The sequence below is a fragment of the Lissotriton helveticus genome, chromosome 2_1, assembly GCF_964261635.1.
Source record: "Lissotriton helveticus chromosome 2_1, aLisHel1.1, whole genome shotgun sequence".
Classification (NCBI taxonomy): domain Eukaryota; kingdom Metazoa; phylum Chordata; class Amphibia; order Caudata; family Salamandridae; genus Lissotriton; species Lissotriton helveticus.
In genome coordinates, this window is record NC_136059.1 from 1,121,902,034 (window position 1) to 1,121,928,753 (window position 26,720).

The 26,720-nt window shown below is 43.1% G+C and overlaps 1 protein-coding gene across 1 annotated transcript in view; it reads right to left on the reverse strand.

Annotated features, from left to right (window-relative positions):
• The window catches only part of FOCAD (focadhesin), a 1,210,644-nt gene that overhangs the window by 686,544 nt on the left and 497,380 nt on the right, over window positions 1-26,720 (reverse strand). Inside the window, exon 15 of the mRNA XM_078675948.1 lies at window positions 20,094-20,195. Within this exon, the coding sequence (XP_078532074.1) occupies window positions 20,094-20,195 (102 nt within the window). The remainder of the gene's footprint in view (window positions 1-20,093; window positions 20,196-26,720) is intronic.

The window sequence follows — 26,720 nt, forward strand, 5'->3', positions numbered from 1 at the left end:
CCATGTCAAGGATTATGAATTGTGGGTGTCTGGAAAGAGCAGAAGAATATATACAATTGGCTGTAGAAAATCATACTGCAGACTCATCAAATCTATGATCTTCCAAAGGAGGAGGAGAAGGATGGCTTTCTAGTTGGAATACATGTAAGAGTGCATTTTATAAGTAATCATTTTGACACTATGAGAAACCCGGTTGTCTAAACTGCCCATGGCTGGTCCGAAGCCCAGCTGCGAAAGGAAGAGGGTAATGAATGGGGCCAGCTATCCCACTATGTAAAAAAATCCTAGTTACGGCAAGGTTAACCAAACGACTAAAAGACAGCCCGGCCTTAGAGAGTGGAATCTCCTTCAAGGAGAGCTATGATGCCTTGTGGTGAAAGTCAGAGATCCCTGGAAGCCACAAAAATGATCCACTTGCTTTCGGCCAAGACCATCAACATCGGGAAATGGACCATGAGGTCCATGTACGAGACAGTCAACAGAGTCCAAGTGGCAACTGAGTTGAAAAATTGCAACGTTGTCCTGACTGGCAATAGCGAGACCAGATGGACACAGTCTGATGCTGTTGTATTCTGGACACGAGGAAGAGAACACCCCACATACTCAGGGAGTAGCACTGATGCTAATACCAGCAGCCACCAGAGCTGATTGGATGGGAAGTCCACAGTCCCAGAATCATCACAGCGACCTTCTGCAAAAACAAAAGGAGGATCAACATGAATGTTATCCAGTGCTATGCACCTACAAATGACAGCAAAGAGGAGGCAAAAGAATAACTTTTACAACAGACTCCAATTCATCCTGGAGCAATGCCTTAAGAGAGACATCACCATACTGATGAGCACCATGAATGCCAAGATTGAAAGCGACAACACTGGATACGAAGAAGTCATGGGCTACCATGGCCTTGGTGACATAAACAATAATGGTAAAAGTATCGCAAATCTCTGTACCCTGGACAGTCTGGTGATAGGCAGTAGTGCATTCCCACACAAAAGAATAAAACAAGGCAACATGGGTGTCACCGGACAATTCAACAGAGAATCAAATTGACCATGTCTGCATTGCCAAGATGTTCTGGAGGTCCCTGCAGGATGTGGAAGTGATGAGAGGAGCGGATGTGGCGTCAGACCATCACCTTGTCATGGCCAGACTAAAGCTGAAGAAAGCATGCATGGAACCGACAAACCAACACCAGCTATAACACATCGCCCTCCTCAAAGATGCACAGAATTGGAGTGAATACTTAGTCACCCTCAGTAACAAGTTTCATATCCTGCAAGAAATAGAGGATGACAGAGACCCAGTTGAAAGTCAATGGGAGAATATCAAATAAACATTGACATCAACCTGCCAGGAAGAACTGGGTCCAAAGGAACAGCAACATAAAAAATGAATCTCACCAAGACTCTCCACAAAACCCAAGAGAGAAAGGAAAAGATAGCTGTAGTCAACACCAACCAAACAAGAGTAGATAAAGTGAAAGCTAAAGGTGAATACACTAAAACCAACAAGGAAGCAAAGAGAAGCTTAAGAGCAGACAAGCGAAGATTCATATATGGTCTTGCCACAGAAACCCAGGAAGAAGCAAGCAAAGGAAACTTGAAAGAACTCGATGACATAACAAGGAAACTCTCCGGCACATACAGGAAGCCACAAAGACCTGTTAAATAAGAAGCTGGGAAGGCAATCATGGGTAACGAAGGCCAGCAACAGAGATGGGTGGAGCATTTTGCAGAACTACTGAACCAGCCTGTGCCGCAGTCTCCACAAGACATACAGTCAGCTGACAAGGACTTGCCAATCGACTGCAGCAGACAAACCAAGGAAGAAATACAGCAAGCCATCAAACATCTGAGAAATGGGAAGGCAGCAGGATCTGGCAACATTTCTGGAAAAGCACTGAAGACAGACATTGAAACATCAGTAGACATGCTCTACCCCATGTTTAAAAGTATCTGGGAAGAGAAACTGGAAGGAGGGATATCTCATCAAGATCCCAAAGAAAGGTGACCTGAATAATTACGCAAACTACAGAGGGATAACTCTTCTAGCAATTTCAGGCAAGAGTTAAACAGAGTCATGCTGAACAGAATGAAAAAACAAGTTGACATTCATTTGAGAGATCAGCAAACTAGCTTCCGCACAGATAGATCCTGCACAGACCAGATTGCAACACTGTGTATCATCATTGAGCAGTCGATGGAATGGAACTCCTCCCTCTATGTCAACCTCATGAACTATGAGAAGGCATTCGACAGCGAGGACAGAGAGACCCTTTAGAAACTACTCTGACTCTACGGTGGGCCAAATAAACTTATAATAATCATCAGGAACTCTAACAAGGGAATGACCTGAAAGATAGTCCACGGAGGGAAACTCGTGGAAGCCTTCTAAGGGAGGACCAGAGTTCCACAGGGTTGTTTGCTCTCACTTTTCTCTTCTGGCTGGCCGTAGACTAGATCATGAAAACATCCACAGCAAGAAGGAATGCGGTCCAGTGGTCACCTTAGGAACAGCTGGAAGACCTGGACTTTCTTTACAGATGATCTGGTCCTACTCTCCCATATCCATCTGCAGATGCAATAGAAGAACAAAAATGTGGCAGTCACATTAGCATAACTTGGCCTCAACATCCACAGGGGAAGAACCAAGATCCTGAAGGCTAACATGGCCAGCACAACTGCAGTCACACTCTTGTCGGTGATACACTGGAAGAGGCTTCACCTACCTGGGGAGTATCATAGACAAGCAGGGAGGCATGGATGCCGAGGTCAAGGCAACGATCAGAAAAGCAAGGGCTGCCTTCATTCAGCTAAAAAAGATATGGAGCTCCAAGAACCAAATGCTGCAAACTAAGATAAAGCTGTTTAACGCCAACATAAAATCAGTCTTTCTGTACAGAGCAGAAACTTGGAGGACAACGGTGACCGCAACCAGCAAAGTCCAGACCTTCATCAATACCGGTCTGAGAAAAATCCTTCAAATCTGCTGGCGAAACACCATAAGCAACAACGACCTATGCCAGCAGACTTTCCAACTCCATGTTCATGAAGACCTCATGAAAAGATGCTGGTGCAGGATAGATCAGAACCTCCGCAAGCCCACATCAAACACCACCAAACAAACCTAGACCTGGAACCCTCAAAGGAAAAGAGAAAGGCAAAGAAATATTTGTGCCAAGGTCTCGAGGCTGACTATAAGGAGATGGGTTACACGTGGAGTCAGAGTGAAAGAAATGGCCAGGACAGAGATGGCTGGCGAGTTCTGGTTGATGGCCTATACCCCAGTAAGGGTAACATACATAAGAAAGTAAGTAAACAAATATAAACCGTTTTATGCATATGAGAATGGCAAGAATATACTCTGTTTATTGTTGTTATGATCATAAAACAAAATGTGCAGAAAGCAGCATCACCATCACAACCAAATTATATATTGCCCATTATACCACTAGAGAATGTAGTGGAGAACCAGATTATTATAGAGATGCTCGAACAAGCTATATTTGATTAAGAAATAAGCAGAACAGGATACGGAAGATGGGAATTTCATATGGAGGAGAATGGAATACAACTGTCACTGATTTAATGGCTTCACTGTTGGTCATTCATAAAGACAAAGAATAAAGGATTTAGTGATGGGATAGGTTTGTTGCTACACAGTTACAATAGCAACTTAAGGATATGCAAGAAATATTGAATATATGCACAAGTAAGTTAAGCACCACTTGACAGACAGGGAAGTGGAATAGATGGCACACTTCTTGCTATGCAACAGTTACCAGCACACTTGATAATGACACATGTATAAGATACTTATCATCTACCAGGAAGTCCATCAGTGGTGTTGAGTTAGAGGAATCCAACGTAAGTAAATTGGGAAAACAATAGTCAGTTATTAAGATACAACTGGGTTTTTATATTCAATTAATCTGAAATCAGGTGGATAGGCTAGTAGAACAAATAAGACACTCTAATAAGTTAAGTGATGTTTCAAAATTCAGCACCAATATAATTTGACTAAATAGCTTCATTAGCAACACTATCAGAAGCAGTGTTATATCAGGTGCAAGCTCGTATGTAAAATACCAAGGAGACCTATAAATAAAACACATTTAATAATAGCAGTTGCGACCTCGCACTAAATGTGCTTATTTCATGTCTGAAAACGCATGACACCCTACGTGTGGCTTTACTGAGATCTACTAGGGAAAAATTAGAGAAACAGTTAAACTTCTTAAAATTCCACAATTTCTTCTTGATGCAACCATGGTCGGAGGAAGCACGGAAAATAAAATGAAGACTTTGTGATTCGTTGATATCTAAGGGACATTTGTACTACCTCATTAATTGGAAGGATTGTAGCACATTTGAAACCTCTTGGGAAGCAGAATAGGGGGATATTCAAGTGTCACACTAATTAAACACTTTTAATGGTGACCAAGAAAATCAGATGGTACAAAACCAAGGAGATATGTGAAAGTGGGGGCTCTGTTAAGGGTAATGGGAATGAGGTTAATTATGTGGCCTGGGCACAGAGGCTGGGGGGTGCCAATACCTATGGAAGTTTTGGGAGATAGTTCAGGGAATTATTTGCAAAGCTGAATAGATGTCTTGGGGCAGTTTGCTGAGAATGTTTGTGCAAGGTAGTAGTAATTTCCACATGAAGTAAGGTTGCTGAGCTGAAGAGTCTTGTCAATAATTAAGAGATGGCCTTGGGCACTGACTAAATAACAGATGGCAGATATTTGTATAGATAAAAGCAAAGTGTGCTCAAAGAAATAGTACTCCGCTAGGGAGCAGATACAGAACCATGAGTAGTGATATTCATGAGTAACTACTTCCGGCAATGTCCTATGGCCATTTGGCCTTCCCTGGCAAAATGGATTCATTTTTAGCGAACTATCAAATAATGGCCTACAAGAAAATATTTTCGGCTCCCCAGCGTGCAAGGAGGGCGAGGCTGAGACTTGAGCTGGGCCTGGCAAGCGCAGATCTTCATTGTTTGGGAGATTTAATTAAATTATACATCTGTATCCTACGCGCTCCAGCTCAATCCACGAAAGAGCAACTGCAATCATTGTTTACGGATGAACTCTCCCCTTGGCAAAGACAGCTGCACTTGGCTATTTCCACATTGAAGATCGAAATCATTAACTTTTCCAATCTAATTGTTTCCCTGTCAATGTGGAAAAAACGATAAAAAATCAAATCAGTTTAGTGTCATTCGAGAGAGATGTTGCTCGGCTCCCCAAAAAACCACTCCTTGCAGCTTTGAATGACTCCTATATTAAGGGAAAACCGCAACCATACTTTTACTATCCCCTTCAATCACAGACTCGCAATAAAATCATTTATATGAGGTCACTAGCCCTTCCAATTTTCGACTTTAACCCGCTGTGGGCTCGGAGGAATGGCCAACTAACATGTAGGCTCTGCAGTTATCCATACGAATCCTGGCTACATTTGTTATGTTGTTGCCCCCATCTTGCCAACCATCGCCGACGCCTACTGGTTCCAGTTTTTCGGGAAAAGTCACTGAGACATTGCAGGGAAGCATCGGATCTGTGCTTTTGTAATAATTCAGCCCAAGTTCAAGCAAGAGCTGGGAAGTTTGTTAATATTATTTTAACTGCACTGCACAACGCCCAGTCTTAAGAAACTGACAAGCTCCACTCTCTCTTTGCCTAAATTAATGTCGATGGAAGCTAAGCCTTCAGCAACAAGTATTGTGACACTCTTTGTTATTGTCCTTCTTTCTTCATACTATACATCTTCCCTTGATCAAATGTCTACTTGTGATGCTGCCCTTTGGACTTCAAATGCATCTGCATTTCTAGATCTATAAATGTGTATATCATTTTTACTAATTTTACCTATTTTTAATACTTCACTGAGTATCAATATGTCGCTAGTATGTTACAGTTTTAATTAACTGTTTAATAAAGTAGTAGTAATCTACGTATCACAGAGTATTAGATAAAAACGAGTTTTGTGCTTCCTTTTGGAGCTACAGAAAAGGGAACCATGTATGTACAGACTATGGCTTGCAATGGAGTTACACTGTCCCTTTTGAGCTGGAATCCTGCCAATTGACAAGGATGAAGTCTTCACTGCCTTTGTTCTGGAAGACACTTGTAGGATTTAGGATTTGAAATCTGCTTAGAAACGATCAAAACATCTTTAGTTAGGGAGGCCTCACTGGTTAAATAACTAGCAGCTGGCAGTCAACCCGGTCAGCCCTAAAGAACTATGTGACCAGCTAAACTCTTGCAAGCATCAAAGTGAGTCACATGAATAATTAGCACATGATGTGCACTATATGTTGGATCTTGTAGTATAATTCTGTGTTAGCATCATTCCAGCCATCGCTGAAAACAGTCTGCATGATCTATTGAAGGAGTTGGTTTACCATACCATCTGTATGCAAGTAAGCAGCTGGTAAATGAATTTACCCTTAGAGTAAAACAAATTTTCTGTGAGATCAAATCCTCTAGCTGATTAATAGTACTTGGGGCTGAGATTAGATGGATTAAAACTTCTGTAAAGAAAAGAGATGTTTACGCGCAATAGAAATGTTTTTAGACTTCATACTGTATAGAAGCTGCGACTTTCAATGGCATTAAAACGCTTCAAATGATCTCTCTCACAACTTTCACTCCAAAATGAAACATTGAAACAAGGAGTTTGGCAAGCTGAAATGGCAGATGTGTAGCAGAGAATGTCTCATCCAGCCCTTGCTATATCACTTTGTTCCTGCATCTCACTTCACATCATTGACACCTGGCGGCGATGGGGAGCAAGTTGCCTATGGGACCCTGCTGCAGAAGGCAACTCTGCTTGAATATACCGGTAGATTTCCTAGAAAGGGTCTGACAAGGTGACAGACCTCTCCACAAAGACTCAAGATAGCAGCCAGAGTGATGGGATGCCCGATACAGCCCTTCGCATGAAGCAGGTAATGGGCTGAGGTCTCCTAGAACAGAGGGTGGAGCTGGTAGGGAGGATAAGAGCGTCGAGGTAGACCAAGTGCTGGTGCATCTTCGCTGCTGGACGTAGGGTGCGTCACTGAGCCCGGGTAGGCCGGGAATGAATGGCGACTCACTTTTAAAGTGAACAGATGGTGGCTTAGAGCAGCTCCAAATGGCGTGGCAGTCAAGGGGCATGTAGTGCCAGGAGAAAATGCAATAGGAGTGAGGACCGGACTGGTGCATCTGATAATGATATGCGACAGAGTGACTCTTCGGGAGTAACAGCCCTCTATCTTTTTGTCACACACAGCTAGAGGTCAGTGGGCCAGCTGGAATTCTGGGGCGTCAATAAATTAGCATAAACAGTAAAGAAGAGAGATTTTGGGCTCATGCAGGGCAGCCGTGTAGGCGGAATGTATTGTTTGCGAGTCTTCTGCGCAAGAATAGAGCAGTGAACAGAAAAGACTTATGGCTAGGATCACTGCTATATTTGAGACCTTCGTGAAATGAGGAGTGGAGCTAGAGCTCCACATGAGGTGAGGGCTGTGGTATGCAATCATCACAATAGATACCACATATGCTACTATCTGGTGGATTCAGAAAAGGGGGTGGTGATGAACAGAGTGTCTGAATTAAGTAGACCACTCTTACCCAGTCCGAATATCAGGGCTTGATCCATCACCGTTATTTAGCTCACTGCCCCATCCCAGCTCAGAACCTGGCTATATGCAAATTAGTCTGTCCCTGGCCCAGTGCATCATGGGAACAGGGCAGACCAAACTACCAAGCCAATTCTTCACCAGAAAGGATACAAGCTACCGGGGACCGGTTTCTGGCATTTCAGCCTCGTCGGCCCGGCTTGCTTGAATCCTGATGGAGCAGTGAGCAAGGGACTCATGTCTGAGTATACCCTGCCACACCTATAGTGGCCAAAAACAATTCAGAAAAGGGGGTGGTGATGAACAGAGTATCTGAATTAAGCAGACCACTCTTACCCAGTCCAAAGATCAGGGCTTGATCCATCACCGTTATTTAGCTCACTGCCCCATCCCAGCTCAGAACCTGGCTATATGCAAATTAGTCTGTCCCTGGCCCAGTGCATCATGGGAACAGGGCAGACCAAACTACCAAGCAATTCTTCACCAGAAAGCAAGCCGGGCCGACGAGGCTGAAATGCCAGAAACCGGTCCCCGGTAGCTTGTTTCCTTCCCAGTATAAGAATTGGCTTGGTAGTTTGGTTTGCCCTGTTCCCATCATGCACTGGGACAGGAACAGACTAATTTGCATGTAGCCAGGTTCTGAGCTGGGATGGTGCAGTGAGCTAAAAAACGGTGATGGATCAAGCCCTGATCTTTGGACTGGGTAAGAGTGGTCTGCTTAATTCAGACACTCTGTTCATCACCACCCCCTTTTCTGAACTATCTGGTGGAGGCAGATCAGACACCCTGCATATAACGACTGATGAGCTAGTGACCTTCTAGACGTGTGCCCGGCATAGCGCTGGTCTCTGCAAGCTATGGCATGTATAAGCAACAGATAACCCTTAACTGAGTTAGTGCACTAATATGAATCACCTCACTTAACCTAAGGGAATCGCAAAGTTCCCGGGGGGGGGGGGGTGTATCTGGAGGAAGGCAGTATGAGTGGCGTTGGCTTGTTAACCAGAGACATAATGGGCTTGGAGTAACGGCGCGATCGTGCTTTACTAGAGGTGTAGAACAGAAGAGAGGTCCGAGAGGAAAAAAGCTGCTAATCCAGCTTTGTCGAGGGTGGTCCTGGTGTTGTCAGGGGTGTGTGTTCTGTACTTTAATGAGGGCAGAATCCTGACTCTGTCATCTAGGAGATTGTCAGTCTCCAGATATCTAAAATTTTGGAAGGAAGAGGCAGGAGTGAGATGGGTCAATAAAGCTGAGCAAATTAGGTTTGCCCGAGAGTTTCTTCAGAAGGGGGATTACCACAGCATGTTTCCAGCCGGATGGTGATACTGAGAATGATAAAGAAAGATTTCACAATTTAAAAAGAATTTGAGAAATTGTATCAGCAGCTGCTGAAAGAATATATGGTGGGCTGCGATCTAGTCAAGAGCCTGATTTAAGGGTGTTAGTGATTTTGAGCGAGAAGCCAACTGCATAACACTGTCTGTTTTGAAGGTTGGCGGTTGATAGGTCACAGCTGGAGAGGTGTGGAAATTCAAGTAAGTCAACATTAAGCCATTCTTCAAATGAAGATTCAATTTTTAAAATGTTAGCAAGAAAAAAAACACATAGATTGTCACAACACTTTTTTAATGGGGTGATGGTGTTGTAACAAACTCCATGATTGAGAACAGTTTTGACAATGAATACCATTTTGCCCAGTAGATTTCTTGACAGTTTCAATGTATGATGAGTAGTACTCAGTTCAGTCAGTGTGGACCAGGTGTTGGTATTTTTTTAATGGCTCTCCTGTCAATTGCTTTAAGATCTGGACTATAAGTGGATATTCATGCCCATGCCACTTTCAGACCACCAGAATAACAGAGAGCAGAGGGGGCATTTAGAGGACTGACAATATGATTTTAAAAGTGCTATGTCATCTAAAGCTGAAGTTGACCAATAATTGAAGAGGTCTTAGGCTGCAGAGATATTACTTATGCCATAGAGAGGTGGATTCTCAAAGGAAATGCATTATTTGAGGGATGCAGTACCAGTACACACATTAGTGTCATGGTTAGATCAACTAGCCTCCCCTTCTTTGGAAGAGGGGGGTATAGATTTAGACTTGGCTGTGGCACTGAAAGGACTAAGTAGGACCTGCCTGGAGTGGGTAAGTACTATGGATATAAAAGTTCAATGTGGGCCCTGTGGCCCTCAGCAAGGTGCTAGGCAGCTAGGCAGTCATGATAAAATCAAATATAGGAGGGAAGACAAAACATGAGCAAAGTTGCCTCTTTTTTTGGCTTTGGTCCTTGCGCTTTCTGGTACAATTTATGATGCGTCGTGTGAGAGTTTCTCCATAGTGTTACCTCTTGCTGAAGGAGGAGCAACTAATGGGGAGTTTGCAATGCATTTGGTTCGAAATCCACCACTCAAAGACAATAGTTTGGAGAAGAACAGACCTTTTGTGAGAAAACATTTGGAATTTCCATTTCAAGAGGAGGCTAGCCTGCCTCAATGGTACTATCCCTCATTATCATCAGAGTAGGAAAAAGGTGCCCTGCAGCAAAGGACTCTAGAAAGGAAGGAGACCAACTTTTAGTTCAAAGAGGACCCCAGAAAAGGAGGTTTGCTCGATCCAGCAGAGATGGACTTGGTCTCATGGTGCAACCATCTCAGGTGTGTAGAAAGATATAGTGCCAAAGATGCAGTTGACTGCCGAGCACGAAACACCATCTCCCCCAATCTAAGAGACACAATTGAGGTGAAAAAGCCTATCTGAAATTAGGATAGTGTAATCCATTGCTTTCACCCCACAAGGAGTTACTAAAACCATTTGTTTGGCCTAAGTCAGTAACTTCCAGACATGAGTTGAATGATCACTAGATGAATTGCCTCAATACACCTTCATGTCAAATACATGTCAAAGGCATTTAGTGTCCACACATCAAGAAAATCTGAGCGCTTTCATATCTATGCATTAAGTAAATATTTATGATTCGCTATACCTGGAAAGCTCAACCATGCCTAAAATCTGAAGCTTCAGTGTAGACTGATTGTGGTTTAAAGTAGGGATATGTTAGGGTGTTATAAGTAAAGACAAAGAAGACAGGAGAAAAGCATGGAAAATGGCCTTCCTGTCATATTAAGGCCAAAGCAAGAAAGATATGGAGGACAGAGAGCTAGAATAAGGTTTTAGTACCCTCATTTCATTTGTCTAACAACTTGGAGCTTGTAAGAGTATTAGGTTTCATAGCAGAATCCTTCAACGGGGCGCTAAGGAACAGGTTCTGGCACTCTCCTGTCCCAGGGTGGGGCGGGGTGGGCTAGGCTACCATAGCTCTGATCCTGACCTTAGATAGCTAAACTCCCAACTACTGCAGTTCCATGCTTTAGCGGTGGACATGATGCAGGGATATTACTGAAAAAGCTGAGAATACAAAATACAGAACTCTGCTTGTTTCACTCCAGATTTTTTCGACACAATTCAAGAGGACCAACTTGCTGCCAATGTTAAGGGCTATGACTACACAAACAACTCACCTGATCTCCAGACATTTCCCTAGCAAGACTCTTGCTGTTATATTTCACTTTCCTGATGAGGTGTCTTTCTCCATCCATTCACAAGACGGAAGCATGTTAACAGACTCAAAGATAGCTACTCTCTTCAGGAACTCTACGTTGCGGCTAGGTAGTACCCACTTGCCTTCTAGCAGGGGCTCATTGAGCTGGGACATTCTTTTGCAAGATGCATAGATTAGAGAGGTGGCAAAGAGTTTGGCAGTAGTTTGGGAGGCCCCAGCCAGTAAATTAAGCGTCTTGCTGCCCCCCCTCCTAAAGAGGTCAGGATAGCACTGACAGCCACAGTGCTTGTACCATGAGAGCGTAATCTGGAACTGGTGTAGCCGTAATCAGAGAGCCACAAGTGCACCAAATGTTGACTGCAGCTTAACCTCAGCCCCACCAAAGATTTTGAGCCCTGGCAGTGATGTCTGAGGGAGGCAGAAGAGGGGGCAGGAGGACACAGACCAGAGTTGGCGGGACTTGTACTTCGGCGGACCTATGACCTGCATAATGATACTGCGTAAGAGACAGCTACTTCATCCTGTGAGGATCTGTTGGCTTTAGCTGGCGGAAAGTTGCTAGATATGCACTCTGACGTTTTCAGCTGTAATAAGGGTCCTAGGCCAGCACGGTGCAAATGATCATGGTGAAAAGGCGTATAACCAGAAGAAGAGGACTAGGGCAGACTCCTTTTTTAATCAACACTCAACTTCACTGAAAGAAAACATGAGATGTGAGGGATTGGTGTGAAAAGAAAGTGACTAACAGAGAACAATTGCTCATGTGACCGATAAATAACATGCAATCAGCGATCAAGGAGAAGACCAAGACTATCACATCTCGTCAGAAAGGAAGAGGAATTGAAACGGGAGTTACTTGGAGTGATATCCATGGAACAGTTATTGCAGATGTCTGAGGAACTGATGCAGGCCTTTCAGATTTGCACAGTGCTGACCTTGATGCATATGGAGCATTACCTAGCAGCGCTCCACTTCTTTGCAGCTCCTACTGCTTTTAAAATTACCCGTTTTTGTCTCCTGAGTAATTTTTGCTTTTAACAATTTCCCCCTGTTTTTAGAGTGCCTGGCCACGCTTACCTGCACCTTTGACCCTTCTACTTGCACCGTAATTTGGTCAATTCACCGCATTTCGCGGGTCCCTCGCCCCGTCTCGTTGGCGGCCATCTTTAGTGAGGGGTGATCCAGACAGCGGTCTAGTCCTCATTTAGGAGGCTAGGACAGCATAAATATCAGTCATGCCTACGCGCAGCGTCATCGCGCAGCGGGATCGCCGGATTCCCGCCAGAGTTACGCCTGAGTTCAGCCCGTCTGCGCCCGTCCGCGCTAAGAAGGCGGAGGGGGTCAGATGTGCTGCTCCGCGTATCACTTTGGAACCAAATAGTGAGTTGTATTCCCGTGCTACACTACTCACATTAAAACCTAAGGTACGACCATGCTTCCACACTAAACACCCTGATAATATGTCTTGCAGCTGCTCCTCCTCTCTTGATACCCACAACGTCAATGTAGGGAGAAATATTAATGCCACTCCTCATGGAAACACTCACCCCCCTGTTACCCTCTCCAAACCTGGCTTTCTTATTAATGCCAGGTCGCTGGTCAAAAACAATATTGCATTCAGAGAGTTTGTTGCCTCTAAAGATCCCCCCTGGGTATTTATTACGGAGACCTGGGGTTCGGACACTGCTGGCCCAGATATAGTAGACGCGATACCTACAGGCTATGCCATGTCAAGAATGGATCGAGAAAAACAGAGAGGGGGTGGACTGGCTATCCTCTGCAAAGCGGACTATATATGCCGTATTGAGCCACTCTCATTGCCCTCAGGAAAACTGGAGGCTCTTTACTTCTCGATCCAACCCAGGCCTACCATCTCCTTCCCAGGCATACTACTCTATAGACCACCTGGCCCGCGATCCCCGTTCACGGAGGACATCTCCCATCTATTAGAATCCTTTCTAAATAGACCATGCTTCACCATATTAGGTGATTTTAACGTTCACCTTGAAAAAACAGAAGACAAGGATACTATAGCGCTGCTGGAAGCCATGAAGGCTTACGGGTTTACTCAGCAAGCCACGAGCGCCACTCATCTTGCAGGCCACACATTAGATGGCATTTTCACCAACTATGACCGACTGAGCATAGGAGCCCCGATCCCGCTCACCTGGTCAGACCATTCAGTTGTGCCTTTCAACCTAACAGTGCCTATGATATCCCCAATCAAAGGAAATTCCTGGGGAACTAGAAGACATTTCAGAAACATAAATAATGACACCTTAGCCCCCTTGATACATAGCGCTACCTCCTTTCTAAGATCTGACCTGAATAAGGAGGCCCTGAACTGGTCAAATAGCATCGGAAGGGCAATGGACATTCTAGCACCTATCAAAAAACACTACTCTGCCAGAAAGACTCCCTCAGCCCCATGGTACACTGAGCGACTCAGGGCACTGAGACAGATCTGCAGGCAAAAGGAAAGGGCCTGGATGGCCAACCCCAAAGCACAGGAGAAAGTCCAACACAAACTTGCTTTGAAAGAATATAAAATAGCCATTACAGAGGAGAAAATAACCTATTTTAATAACATGACCTCTGAACTAAAATCATCAAGGGAACTGTTCAAAATCATCAATTCTCTGACCATCCCCAGCTCTGCTAACCCTGTGACAGACACCCAGCTGCTATGCAATAACATAGCAGACTTCTTTTCTACCAAAATTGCAGATATCCACTCTTCCCTTGAAACCCTTAATCAGAAATTGAACAATAATTCTATGAAGCCAGCAAGCCAGTCGCCAGATACGAATCCCGATGAAATGAGTATTCCCACTCCTCACCTTCTTGAATTCCCAGATTTATCATTGGAGGAACTTAACCGGATTCTTGATTCTATTAAATCCTGTTCCCCCCTGGACCAATGTCCTTTAAAGATCTTAAAGGCATGCAGAAATACTCTTTTACCTCCTCTCCTGGAGATTCTAAATGGAGCAATCTCGGAAGGAATCTTTCCGCAAATCTGGAAACGTGCGGTAGTTAAACCTCTGCTAAAGAAGACATCACTGAACCCGGAGGTTCTCAAAAATTTCCGCCCGATATCCCTGCTCCCGGCACCAGCTAAAATACTCGAAGCCCACCTAAACCGTCATTTGACAGTATTCCTGGAGAAAGAGAATTGCCTAGATTTCTCTCAACATGGATTTCGAGCTGCTCGCAGCACGGAGACCGCTCTTCCGATCGTAGTGGACAAGATCAGATTGGAGGTGGACAAAGGCCGGACCATTTTCCTGGTCTTGTTGGACTTAACAGCAGCCTTTGATACCCTGTCCCCCTCGATTCTGGTCGAAAGACTGAGGGAGATAGGGGTCGGAGGAAGTGCCCTGGGCCTACTATCCTCCTTTCTGCACCAAAGACAACAACAAGTGAAGCTCGGCGACTACCTATCACCTCCTAAAGCGGTGCAGTGTGGGGTCCCACAGGGCTCGGCATTGAGCCCTGTACTATTCAACATTTATGTGACCCCCCTGGCCAGACTCATCAGAACTTTTGGGTTCCAAGTGTTATCGTACGCTGACGATAAACAAATTATTGTCTCCTCAACCCAATCTGGACATGACGACGCGGCAAAATTCAAACTCTGCATTGAGGCAGTATCCTCCTGGATGATCAGGAACTACCTCAAGCTTAATGGAGATAAAACTGAGGTACTGGTCTTTGGAGGAAGTCGGGACCAGTGGAGTGAGGAATGGTGGCCTACCTCCCTGGGCGAATGCCCTTTCCCAGCAAAATCTGCCAGAAATCTAGGAGTAATTATGGATTCAACACTGTCTTTCGACCTTCAGGTGAATAGAACCACTGGCACCTGCTGTTCCATTATCCGGACCTTAAAAAAGATCGCTCCCTTTCTGTCCCTTGAGGCCCGTAAGCAGTCGACGGTCGCCCTGGTGTTGTCCAGGATCGACTACTGCAACACCCTCTATGGGGGCATTAATAAGAAAGCGATCCAACGACTTCAAGTGACACAGAACGCGGCGGCCAGGTTGGTCCTCAACCTACCTAGACGCTCTTCTGCAACGGCGGCGAGAAGAGAGTTGCACTGGCTACCCATTCAGGCCAGAATATCATTCAAAATTCTCTGTCTGACTCACAGTGCGGTCTTTAACTCAGGCTCTGAAGAGATCAAAGCACGTCTAACACCTTATGCCCCCAGTAGATCCCTTAGATCATCTTCCAAAAATCTGCTGACGGTTCCCAGAATCAGGAAAGCGAGATGGGGTGGGAGAGCTTTTTCACTACTAGGGCCGAAACTCTGGAATTCACTCCCCCCAGAAATCGCCAACCAGCCGTCAAAAACGTTTTTCGTAAACTCATTAAAACTTGGCTGTTCTCGTTAGCGTATTAGACCTTTCATTCTGAGCCCTGTGTAATATCCTGTTATTCCCAATGTGATGCCTTTCTACCATCTATGGAATGTTCATAAGTGCAGCAGTCAGAATGTTGGTACTCTGCCTAGATAGTGACAGTTGGATGGGCTGAGCACCTGGTTAGATGCTCCTGGTGGGGTCTCCCCTAGGTCCCCTTAGATCTCCCATTGAGCTTGTACCTGACTTAACCTATCTGCTCAATAAATCTACTTGAGAACTACCTTCAAGCGTGGACCTAATTACTACATTATTTTGGCGACGATACTGAAAGAACCTACTTCATTCACCTCTACAAGTACTACAAGCAAGTTACTGGAACAAGTTATTCTGAATTTCATTCAAGGCACCCTAACTGGCATCGTGACCCCACCAGTGACCTGCCACCGGTCGCCCACAGCAGCCTGCCAGTTGTACAAGCGTCTGGTGAGTCAATTCTCTGACTGTAGCCGTTCTCTACAAGCCTTTGCCCTTGATCATTCAAGCGTCTCGTGAGGGCGTGTGTTTCACCTTTCTGAAGTGTTTCTGTGCATCTATGAGTCAAGGTATAGTGCAGTTGAGCACATTCTGGAATCGGCATTCTTTTTTCTCAACAAGCTGAAGCCACTAAATTGCTTTGTAATTACAAGCCTTTCCTCATCCTGAGCTGTGTCAAGCCTCCACACGACATCTAGTGACACTTAGGCTGACCGCACTTTGTCTGACTATTTTACAAATGAGACTACAAGGATTTAAACATAGCTTGTCATAATACTTCATCCTATTTTACTTTGATTATTTGTAAAATAAGCAGTCGAGTGACTCACTAATGAACAGTTAAGTGTTGTTGAACTGCCAACGTTTTGCCCACTCCTGCAACACTTCTTCGATCTTTGTGTGCTGTTTCTCTACCTTCATATTCATGCTACGATCTTCACAAGCAGTTTGTTATCGTGAGCACAGTGTCACTGCCATCTACTGGAAGTTTTTTTTTTGGCAGCAGGAATTATAGAAACTAGCACGCAAATGATTAATTTAGTCTTCAGCTCTAACACGGAAGGTACGGATTCAAAATTACATTGACAGTGAGTTTTTGAATATTTTATTTTATCGCTTTACACTGTCTTCGACAGTTAACTGTAACGTGACGTTGCTCGCGCTTACCTGCCTCCTGTGTCTTGGTCTCTGGCGCATGCTGTTCCTGGAGAGAAGTTCGTTGCTCTGGGAGCTCTTCATCGGGCTGGCTCCTAAAGATTATGATGACGCAATGGAACATTCAAGGGGAGTCGGTGATTGTACTGCATGCGTCATTGAAGTGTCAATTGATGCTCCTTCCTGGTCCCCTTAGCACGTCATCTTCGTGCGTCAGGAAAACGTCTGATTCAGGGGTCATATTTCTGTTCGTCACACTTGAGCACTGCCTGTCTGGAGCCGACTGGGGAATGGATATCTTTGCGCTTGATCTCCCACATTGCTTGTTGTACAGAATTCGTGTATGTGACTTTGGAAGCACGAGCTTAAGGAAGACAACAATTCTTTGTCCCTGCCCAGTCCAGGGATTCATATCACTCAAGTATGGCATTTTGAACAAAACTGAAGAGTGGGAAAACAACGAGTCCAGTCCTCTCATCTTATGGGAACCCCGGGTGAGAGATCGCTCACCGGAGCTAATGTTGTTTATTTATTTATTTGTGTTGCAGAATTTGTTACAGGCATGTCTTAACTTTGGTGTGCACGATTTTTAGGTTGCCCATTTTCTTCCAGGTTCCTGTTTCCGTTTCTTAGAGACAGCTTAATGTTTCTTGCCATTCATAATAAGTACCTATCAAAAGTAATGTGCATTTTGACAGCATTCTTTTTCTTATTTATTATCATTCTGGTTGATGATGTGTCTTTTGTAATGTTCACTGCTATTAGCTGCCTGTGTTTGTGGTATGTATGTGAGATGTCTCATTTTGGTGTTGTTTGGGCACAGTTAGTGGTGTGTAGGAGCTGGTCTCCTTACTCTAGTTTATCTTCAGTGTTGGGTGGTGCGCACACTCTTTCACTGGTCCCTCTTTATATGGGCCTAGTCTTTGTTGTATATCCTTTTCACAGTGTAACTTTTATTCTTCTAGGCAGTTGTTTTGTTGTAGCAGTGACTTAAATTTAGTTGCACTTTAATCAGTGTAATTTGAATTCGTATCCAACCTTTGTTTAAAAATACAGCTGTATATTCTTTACTATTTTGACTGTACTTATAATACAGCATGTTTTTTATCTGTCTTAGGTAGGGTTTTAGTCCCTTTAGTTTTCTGTTGTGCAAGTCAGTTGTTCATACACAGATTCCACTAGTTTTAGTTTCTCTGTGGTTTGTATAGGGTTATACTCCCTTTAGTTCAAGACTATGCACATCTAGTGTCTATACACAGATTACTAAAATTTTTGTTTCTCTGTGTTTTGCTAAGGATTATAGTCCTTTAGTTTCTAACAGCACTACATTAGTCCTCACATAGACCTCACATAGATTTTGTTGGTGCTTATTTTGATAGAATTTATTGAAAAGTTTAAAGTTTTTTTTACTTTTCTTGTTTTAAATTCTACTCATTTCTGCTGTGTATTTTCACAGTTTTGTGTCTTGATACTTGCAACGCTTGTAAGTTCTGTTCATATTCTCATGCACTGTGCAAATGAGATTTTGTGTTATTATCATATTTAGCTTGAGTTTGGTTCTATTTAAGTGCTTTCATACACTTATTGCTAAATATGTTCCGTTTTATTGTATTTTAATTAATTTTTTCTCACGCTATTACCTTTGCATTACTAATTAGTATTTTGTTTAAGGTCAATAGTGTTCTAATGAGGTTTCTTCCTATTTGTTCCTCATATTCTTTTCTACTATACATTTTTTTGCTTTTCTGTGTCCTGTAATTTCAATTTTCTTTCATTCTCCATTCATTCCTGTTCTGGCCAGTAGGTGTGCGTCGGAGTTATTTTTCATATTTCTTCTATTCTTTTCTGCTGTGTAAGAAGAGAGGATGGTTTGTATGGTTAGTTCCTTTCTTCTATTCCTATTTCCAGATTTCTCTTTAGTTCCTTGTTGCTTTCATCTTGATGTTTTACTTCTGAATTTCTCTTTAGTTCCTTCGTTTAATTCCTATTTCTTGCGTGTTTCTTTATTTCTCTTGTTGCTTTCTTCTTGATGTTTTACTTCTGACGGGTGTTCCTCTTTCGCTAGTTCTTTCCTTCTTGTGCTCACTTTTCTTGTTTTCATTTCTCTGTTTCTTATATGCTGTTTCTAATTTTTAATTTCTGTATAAGAAAAGGGGATATGTAATATCCTGTTATTCCCAATGTGATGCCTTTCTACCATCTATGGAATGTTCATAAGTGCAGCAGTCAGAATGTTGGTACTCTGCCTAGATAGTGACAGTTGGATGGGCTGAGCACCTGGTTAGATGCTCCTGGTGGGGTCTCCCCTAGGTCCCCTTAGATCTCCCATTGAGCTTGTACCTGACTTAACCTATCTGCTCAATAAATCTACTTGAGAACTACCTTCAAGCGTGGACCTAATTACTACACCCTGTTTCATTCCTTTTTGAACCGCTGACCTGGCAATGTATGACTTTGCTTCCTTTCCATCTTAAGGCGCCTTGATGCCCTTAATTGGGTTAAGTTCCATATAGCGCGGTACAAATAACAAATTCATTCATTCATGGAGCCACGGTTGAAAATGCTTGGTGAAGTGACTGGGTCCAAACTGTAAACTGTAGGGAGCTTCAAGATAAGATGTAGAGACCTTGATGAAGTATTGACAGCTACACTTAATGACACCATGGGCTTCTGGGGGAGCTCTGACTCGGTGGCAATACAATATAAAGGTTTACACTGCCTACTAATACATCTGTTGATAGAGTGAAACGTGCAGGCACACAGATGCACGTTTTGAAATAGCTGTTGGACAGGGACTGAATACTTGGTGGTCTGATGAAAAAGGAGCGGTGAAATACAAAAGGCTGTATTTAAACATTCTCCAACCTCAGCCCAGCAATGATGCCCTGAAAGAGGGTACTTTTAGAGAAACGTGAGGAGACAAAAAGCTTTGGGATGCCTACATCTGTCAGTTACCCAGTAAAGCCTACAATCACGCACAAAGCCACATTGTTCGTATTTATGCAGGGGGAGACCAGCTGGTCTTTTTTTGGAAGAGAAAAAGAAAATAGAAAATGGGTGAGGTGACTGACGTATAATCACAAACAGAAATGGCTGGCATGTTCTTATGTGGGTATCTGTTGCAAGGACACTGGAAATCACATATGTCACTTTGCTTGGTGTATAAGTGATCCAAATGTGACAACTTAAGATGAAATAACCTGAAAACGAAAAACTGGATGGCATTAGGTAGAACCATGGTAAGAACCTTCTTTCTTCTCGCTTTGTCTAATAACAAAGAACTTTTGGAAGCACCATGTTTCCCTTCTATAAAAGAAGAAAAAACAGTTTCTTAAACTTAATTTCTCACCTGTTTTTCCCACAGGGAAGTGAGCAGGCGTAATGCGATCCCTCGAAGCTTGGGTGTGTTCCCCAATACTTGTATTACACGTAAAATCTGAGCTACACAAACCTGTAAGAGAAGTAATAACATATGTAGACCACAGTACCTTAAAAAATTTAATTGAACAACAATTGTCGAGTACTAACAATAATGGAGAACAAGTTAATGAATTAATGGGTAAATGTTTAATCAGTTACTTGCTGTTAAAATCAGTTTTTGGTACGGTATAGGAATCTTTCTGATACTTCAGAAAAATGTTTTTTTTGGCTTGATATATTTTGAACAAAGACCCACACCACATTCCCAACAAGACCAGGGTGTACATACTTAGAAAAGACAAAGGTCCCCTAGATCGCTTTCACTGGGGAAACCGTAAACTTGAGTTCAACCATAACCAAATCAGATCAAAACATGTATGATCCAATCAATGCTGTAAACAATATATACAAGCAACCTCAATTTTCTTTGTTGCAAGTGTATTTATTTCATTAACATAGATGCAAGATGGAACAAATGAGACAATAGTGCAGACGACACAGTGCGCAGTCAAGCCGTATTACATACAATGTGAAGATTACAACACTGAACTGTGTCCCTGGCTTCATAAAAATGTTAATCTAATAGAACCCGTTAAACAATTCACATATATTCCTTTAGTGAGACAATCAAATGAAACCAAGGGATTTATGTACATTTTTCGACAAAATATGTAGTCAATGGGTTTGATCGGGACCAGTCATCTGGCTAACTATGGCATATAGGAAATAAACAAAAAGGGGCTTAACGCGTCTACAAAGATCTTATGATTGTAGGTAATTCTCACTTCATCTAATAGAAACACACCCAACTATTGAGACATCAGTAGCCTCCACAGAACCAATCAGTATGGTGTTGGGGCCAACAAGAGAGGTAGTACAATACAATGTATACGCAAAACGAGCCCACCAATTCTCTGTTAGCTGAATTAACCAACTCCAAAGCACCACCAAAGTTGCTCTGCGGTAGACTCAAAACATCCGTGGTGTGAGGTCCCATGTTAATCAACCAGCATATCAATCCGTGCTAAGCGCCCCAATGACCGTCAAAAACAGAGATACAAAAAGGAGAACCTCATATTGTGAGTGCACAGAGATAACAGCAGTGACGGAGTAGTGGAATAGTGAGCCTATCTACAAGTAGTGTAGAACATCAACAATCCAAAGGCTTATAAACCTGTATAATGCACAGCTTTCAGTATAGTCAGTGATGCAAGGGCATAAAAAAGTTAGGACAATACTCCCTGATGTACGAGATAACTTACTTGAAAAGAAAACAGAGTCATGGACTGGCCTTCCTGTCCATCTCCATGAGTAAAGATGAGTAGGAGGCACCACGGTAGATAAACCGCAGTCCCTCAATACACTAGAACGTAACCCACCAACCGCTATCTTGGAGGTAAATACACGTGGTGTATGTAGAACATACATGAAAATATGGAAAGTGGAATTTGTTTCATACGCAAAAATGGACAAGAATGGAGACTGGTCACCTTTAATCCTGCTACACGACTATCCAGAGGACAGTGCCTCATCTTATCTTATGATATTAGCTATTATCACGCAATCCCGCTTAGGGCTAATAAAAGGGGCCATGTAGTCTAAGCACTTAAAATATATAAATACTTTAAATGTTGAACCAATGTCATTAATTTAACATAAATTCCAATGGGGATTATTTTAGTCCACTGCCTCTATTGATTTCTATGGAAGTGCTCTGCAGTACTATTGGTTGGCAATGTTGGCCATGTGTGGTGCTTGACTTAGTCAAAGGCAGAGCTGGAGTGTGTTTACACTGGGTTTGACCCCATAGGGCTATAGTAACTTTAGAAGTGTACGATGTGAACTGCAATTACCTTATTCTTTTGTGGGTGGGTGTTTTATATTAGCAGGTCCCTTCCAAGTCCCTCTTGAAATATCCATGAACTCCTTCTAGTAAGTATTCAATTCCCCCTTGAACCTCCTACATTTACTTCTAAAATGTATACCGCCATTCACAGAGATCTCTGCACACGTGATGAAGAATGCTGCACAGAAAAGACAGGAGAGGCGGAGGCCTCCAGCCAAAAGTTTGTGAATTGTATTTTGTAGTATGTAAGTAGTAGTACAAAATGCAATTTGAGAATCGGGCCTACATGCAAGGTGCAATCAAAAGGAAACATTCAAATTACCTTGTGGTAGATAAATTCACTTCTTGATTGGGATCGCCAGATAGGGACCATGAAGCAACAGGGAAGTCAATTCTATTCTAAGTTGTGTTGACATGTTGTTGTGTTCTACGTGTGCCTAAAAAAAGGTCAAAAGGATTTCATCCCGACCTTGGTCTCTTTTTCCTCTCAAGGGTAGCTCGCCCAAGCTAATCAGTATAGTGTCTATCAGAGTACAGTGACAGAAAGATGTAAAACATTTAAAAAACACATTGTTTTTAAATACTGGAGCAGTTATTTCCGTACAGTGTGGAGATAAGAAAATCTTTTTTACCAACTACATGTAGGACCCTGAGCTAGTGTTGGTTATCCTTCCGTCAGCGTCAGAGGATTACAGTCCTAATGAATGACATTCTGTGAACTCGCATTTTAGGTCGAGCCTAGCAGCGCATGCAATGCTCTGCGAGGCATGCTGTATCCTCTCTATGGACATTAATTACGCCCCTCACTCCCCATTAGCTCCTTGGAGTGCCTGTCTAAATTTCCTTCCTTTCAGTGGCTAATTTTTGCATTTGTCCCTCCTTTTGGTGGGTGGTTCCTGTCCCTGGCGACTTGCCCGCTTACAAGTATTATTCCTCCTCTGTCTACTTTGCTGCGTTTTTGCACTTCTTTTTCTGTTTCTGACTAGGATTGTCGGCTTCTTTGATGTTTCTCGTCCCAATGTGTTCTCTCCTCCTTCCTGCAACTACAGGGCTATCAGTTGCTTTCCGCCAGTGTCTTTGATGTTTTCTGTACTCCACAAGTTTATTTGTTGTAAGACGTTTCACTCTGCCGCAAGGAATCCCGCAATGCTAAACACAACTACATAATCACACAGCAAGGATATTCAGGCAAGCGATATCCATACTCACTATATTACAATAGACTATGCCCCACATTATTACATACCGAAGTAAAAAACGATGTTTTTAGCAACAATATTTCAACTTCCAGTTTTTCTCATCACAATATTCTTGCAGCACCCCAAATCTCTTTGAAATGATTAGTCAGTGATATGTGTGTCAAATAGGGATAGAGAGGGTTAGCAGTTGCTGGCTTGCGTTTTCCTAACCTTGCACTAGTCTCACGGGACTTGAAACCAGTCACAGGAACAGAAAGTAAACATGGCTCCAGATGTCTTGTTTCAGCTGTACATGGGAGGCTGAAAAGGGATGAATAAGGGGGTCAACCCTATGACTTTGAGGTGGCGCATGCATCACTGACGCTATATCTGGCTCTTTGCTGCAGTGGTGTCTCTGAACATTGCCGGTTTGTTATTGCCCTTGATTCTTACGGTCTTGCTGAAATACAGTCGTACTCCCTTAAAAAAAAACATTGTGAAGATGATTATGTACTGGTACAAGAGTAACGCGCCTGCTGTGTCGGTTGAAGGTTGACCACCTCACTCAAAGCCATCACGGACACTATCTCCACTCCTGGGCATTTATGTGACAACCAAATGCACTCTGGGAATCATAGTCTTTGTTGACTTCTAAAAACCAATTTGATTAGAGCCCATACTAGAAATTATTTGAAAGGTGGTGGGGGCCGTCCATGATGCAGTAGGAGCAATGTCACCAGGACCCTGTTGGCTGAAGGGCCCATTACACTCCAATTATAGATGTTTATTCCAACCAGGAGGTGGGTGCCATTTCTTGCTTGTATTAGGTTTGAACTCTGCTTTGTCATTGTGTGTGAGTGAAAAGCCCAGACCTTGAAACAGTGACTGTGATAACGATATTTATTTTATTTACAAGACATCTTAGCCTTTACATGTCAACCTTACTGAGATACAAATCTAGCAAATAAATACCTAGAATATACGCCCACCCCACCGGAGTAACAGCACGGTGCTCTTGCGATTCACAGTTGACATTCCTTTCGCAAGACTCATCGGACGTCCTATCAAACTTTGAGCTATTTATTGTGTGACTAGATTACAAGTTTCAAAATAGAAGATGCACATAGCAGTGAAAAATGACACTTAAGGTCACACGGTGACTCCACGTCAGAACATAACGACACCGAGGGCGTACAGCTCGGAATACAAGTTCCTGCTGTGCGGTGGCCGTCCAGGCCTTGGCAGGATTTGTCAAAAGGGTACAGACAGGCTATGGATTATAAACTTGGAGATATGGGAGGAGCCCTAAGTGTTGTGGAGTGTCCGCCACATTAACAAACAAGCATTGGCAATGGCAATTGTTTTTGCTTTTGTTTAGTGTACCAAGTTTCTTTAACACAAGCACAGGAACAGTTTTGTTTCTCTAGTACATGTAGCAGGAGCAATTAGCAGTGGAAGCTTCCCTCACGGACAGCAGCAATATATAACCATTTGATCCATTTATACCACACCCGCCACAGTTGCATGCATGATAAGCTAGTCCAGACCCTGTTTTGTTTTTAGAATTGTGACACTTGTAGTCCTAGTTTTACAATTAGTTAAATACATTTACATGTCACAGAATATTTAGAAAAAAGCAGACTGGCCTAGCTGGTCACTCCTGGACCTGGGTAATTCAGCAGCTGTGCACAGGCCCCTTGCAGAATATCTTACAAGTTAGTATTCACAGGTTTTGAGTTCAATAAGAGTTCCCTGTAAGGTCGTAGGATGCATTACATTTCTTGGGGCAACGCTCCAATACACTCAAAAACTCTACTCTACTCTAACTATTTACTGCAATTAACACTACACCCTTCAACTAAACAACACTATACTTCATGTATTACAAAACACAACATGCAAGTCCATAACACACCATACCACTCATCTCAAATCAACAAAGCTATACCACACATCTCTCGATAACACTACACTCTACTTACACATAACACATACCAACCACACAAAAACAACAAAACAAAAACATATAGGCAAAGCTATCCGCACAGCTACACGCAACACAAATTCAGCTCCACACATTTCCACTACCGCATAATTCAACACCAAACCACATAATTGAACTCAACACAATTACACAACGCACCACATACATTCAATCGACACCACATAATTCCACAAAATTCAATAGCACTTCAGATAATTCAACTCCACTATATACCACTCCACAAAATACTGATCCACATAATTACACTCCATAACACACAATCCCACTCAACATAATTCCAGTACACTCAATGCCACATAATTACCATCCACATAATTCCACTGCACACCATGCCACGTAATTTCACTCCACAAATCCACTCCACACCACTGAAAGCCACACAATTCCAAAACTAACATTTCCAAATCAACCCACATAATTCCACTACACACCACATACATATACTCCATAACACATAGGTAAAAGACATTGCCATTTATACTGCCAATAGCTCTAACTCAAACAAATGCAAGACATATTGCATTTCCAATATGTTTGTTTCAGTTAGTCAACCAGGTGCCTGAGAACAGGGGAGTGTACTGATGTGCTCGAGCCCTAGAAGCCACAATGCTGACGTTTACATTCCAACCACGAAGTTAGGGGTTGGACGGAACATATGTGCAGGGGTGTAACTCAGGAACCCGCAGGCCCTGTGGTTCGAGGGGAGGGGTGAGCAGACCTGCCCGGTGGTTAGGGTGTGGCAGTGAGCCCTGCTCACCTAGTTTCGTATCTCGTCCTGCTGTGGCAGTCCCAAAACAGCAGCAAACCGCATACCAAGACGGCTTGGTCTTTGAAGAATGCTTTAAGCAGCTCTCACCAGCTCTGGACTGGCCCAGTCGGGCTGCAGGGGGTGTCCTTGTGCGCCTGGTGCGCATTGGCTGCTTGACTGTAGAACGAGGATGACATTTCGCGTGTGGGTAATTTTAATAGTTCATTATAGTAATGAAAAGAAAATGATCCTCATGTGTTGCATTCCCAAACAACTTTCAAAAATATATTATTTATGTAATTATGGGTGCGTTTAGTACGCTAAAGCATGCACCGATTTTAAGGTACGTTTAGTTTAAAAACAAATAACCCCAAATACGTATATATAATAACAAGCAGTCTCCGAACGAAGTGCTTTCGAAGTCACTCCTGAACTCGAGGGTTTAAGGTGAACTACAGACCGCAGCGCGCCAGTCTTCAGACATTACACACTCCCGGATGCTCTCACGCCCGCTCATTCATCGAGGGTCGCTCTCGGGTGCACTTTCATTCATTTACAAATTAGATGCTTTTGTACACATTAAGGCTAGTCCAGTTCATTGAATCATTGGGGTCGACAAACCTACAACCAGGGGCAATAGATGGTGCTGAGATTCGTCAGGGAGCCTTCTTGAAAAACAAGCCAATACGAATTCCATGACCTCTGCAGAACTATAAAAGCCAATTAAATATCTCCGATTCTTCCAGATCCCAATGGACAGACAGCAACCTATACAAATG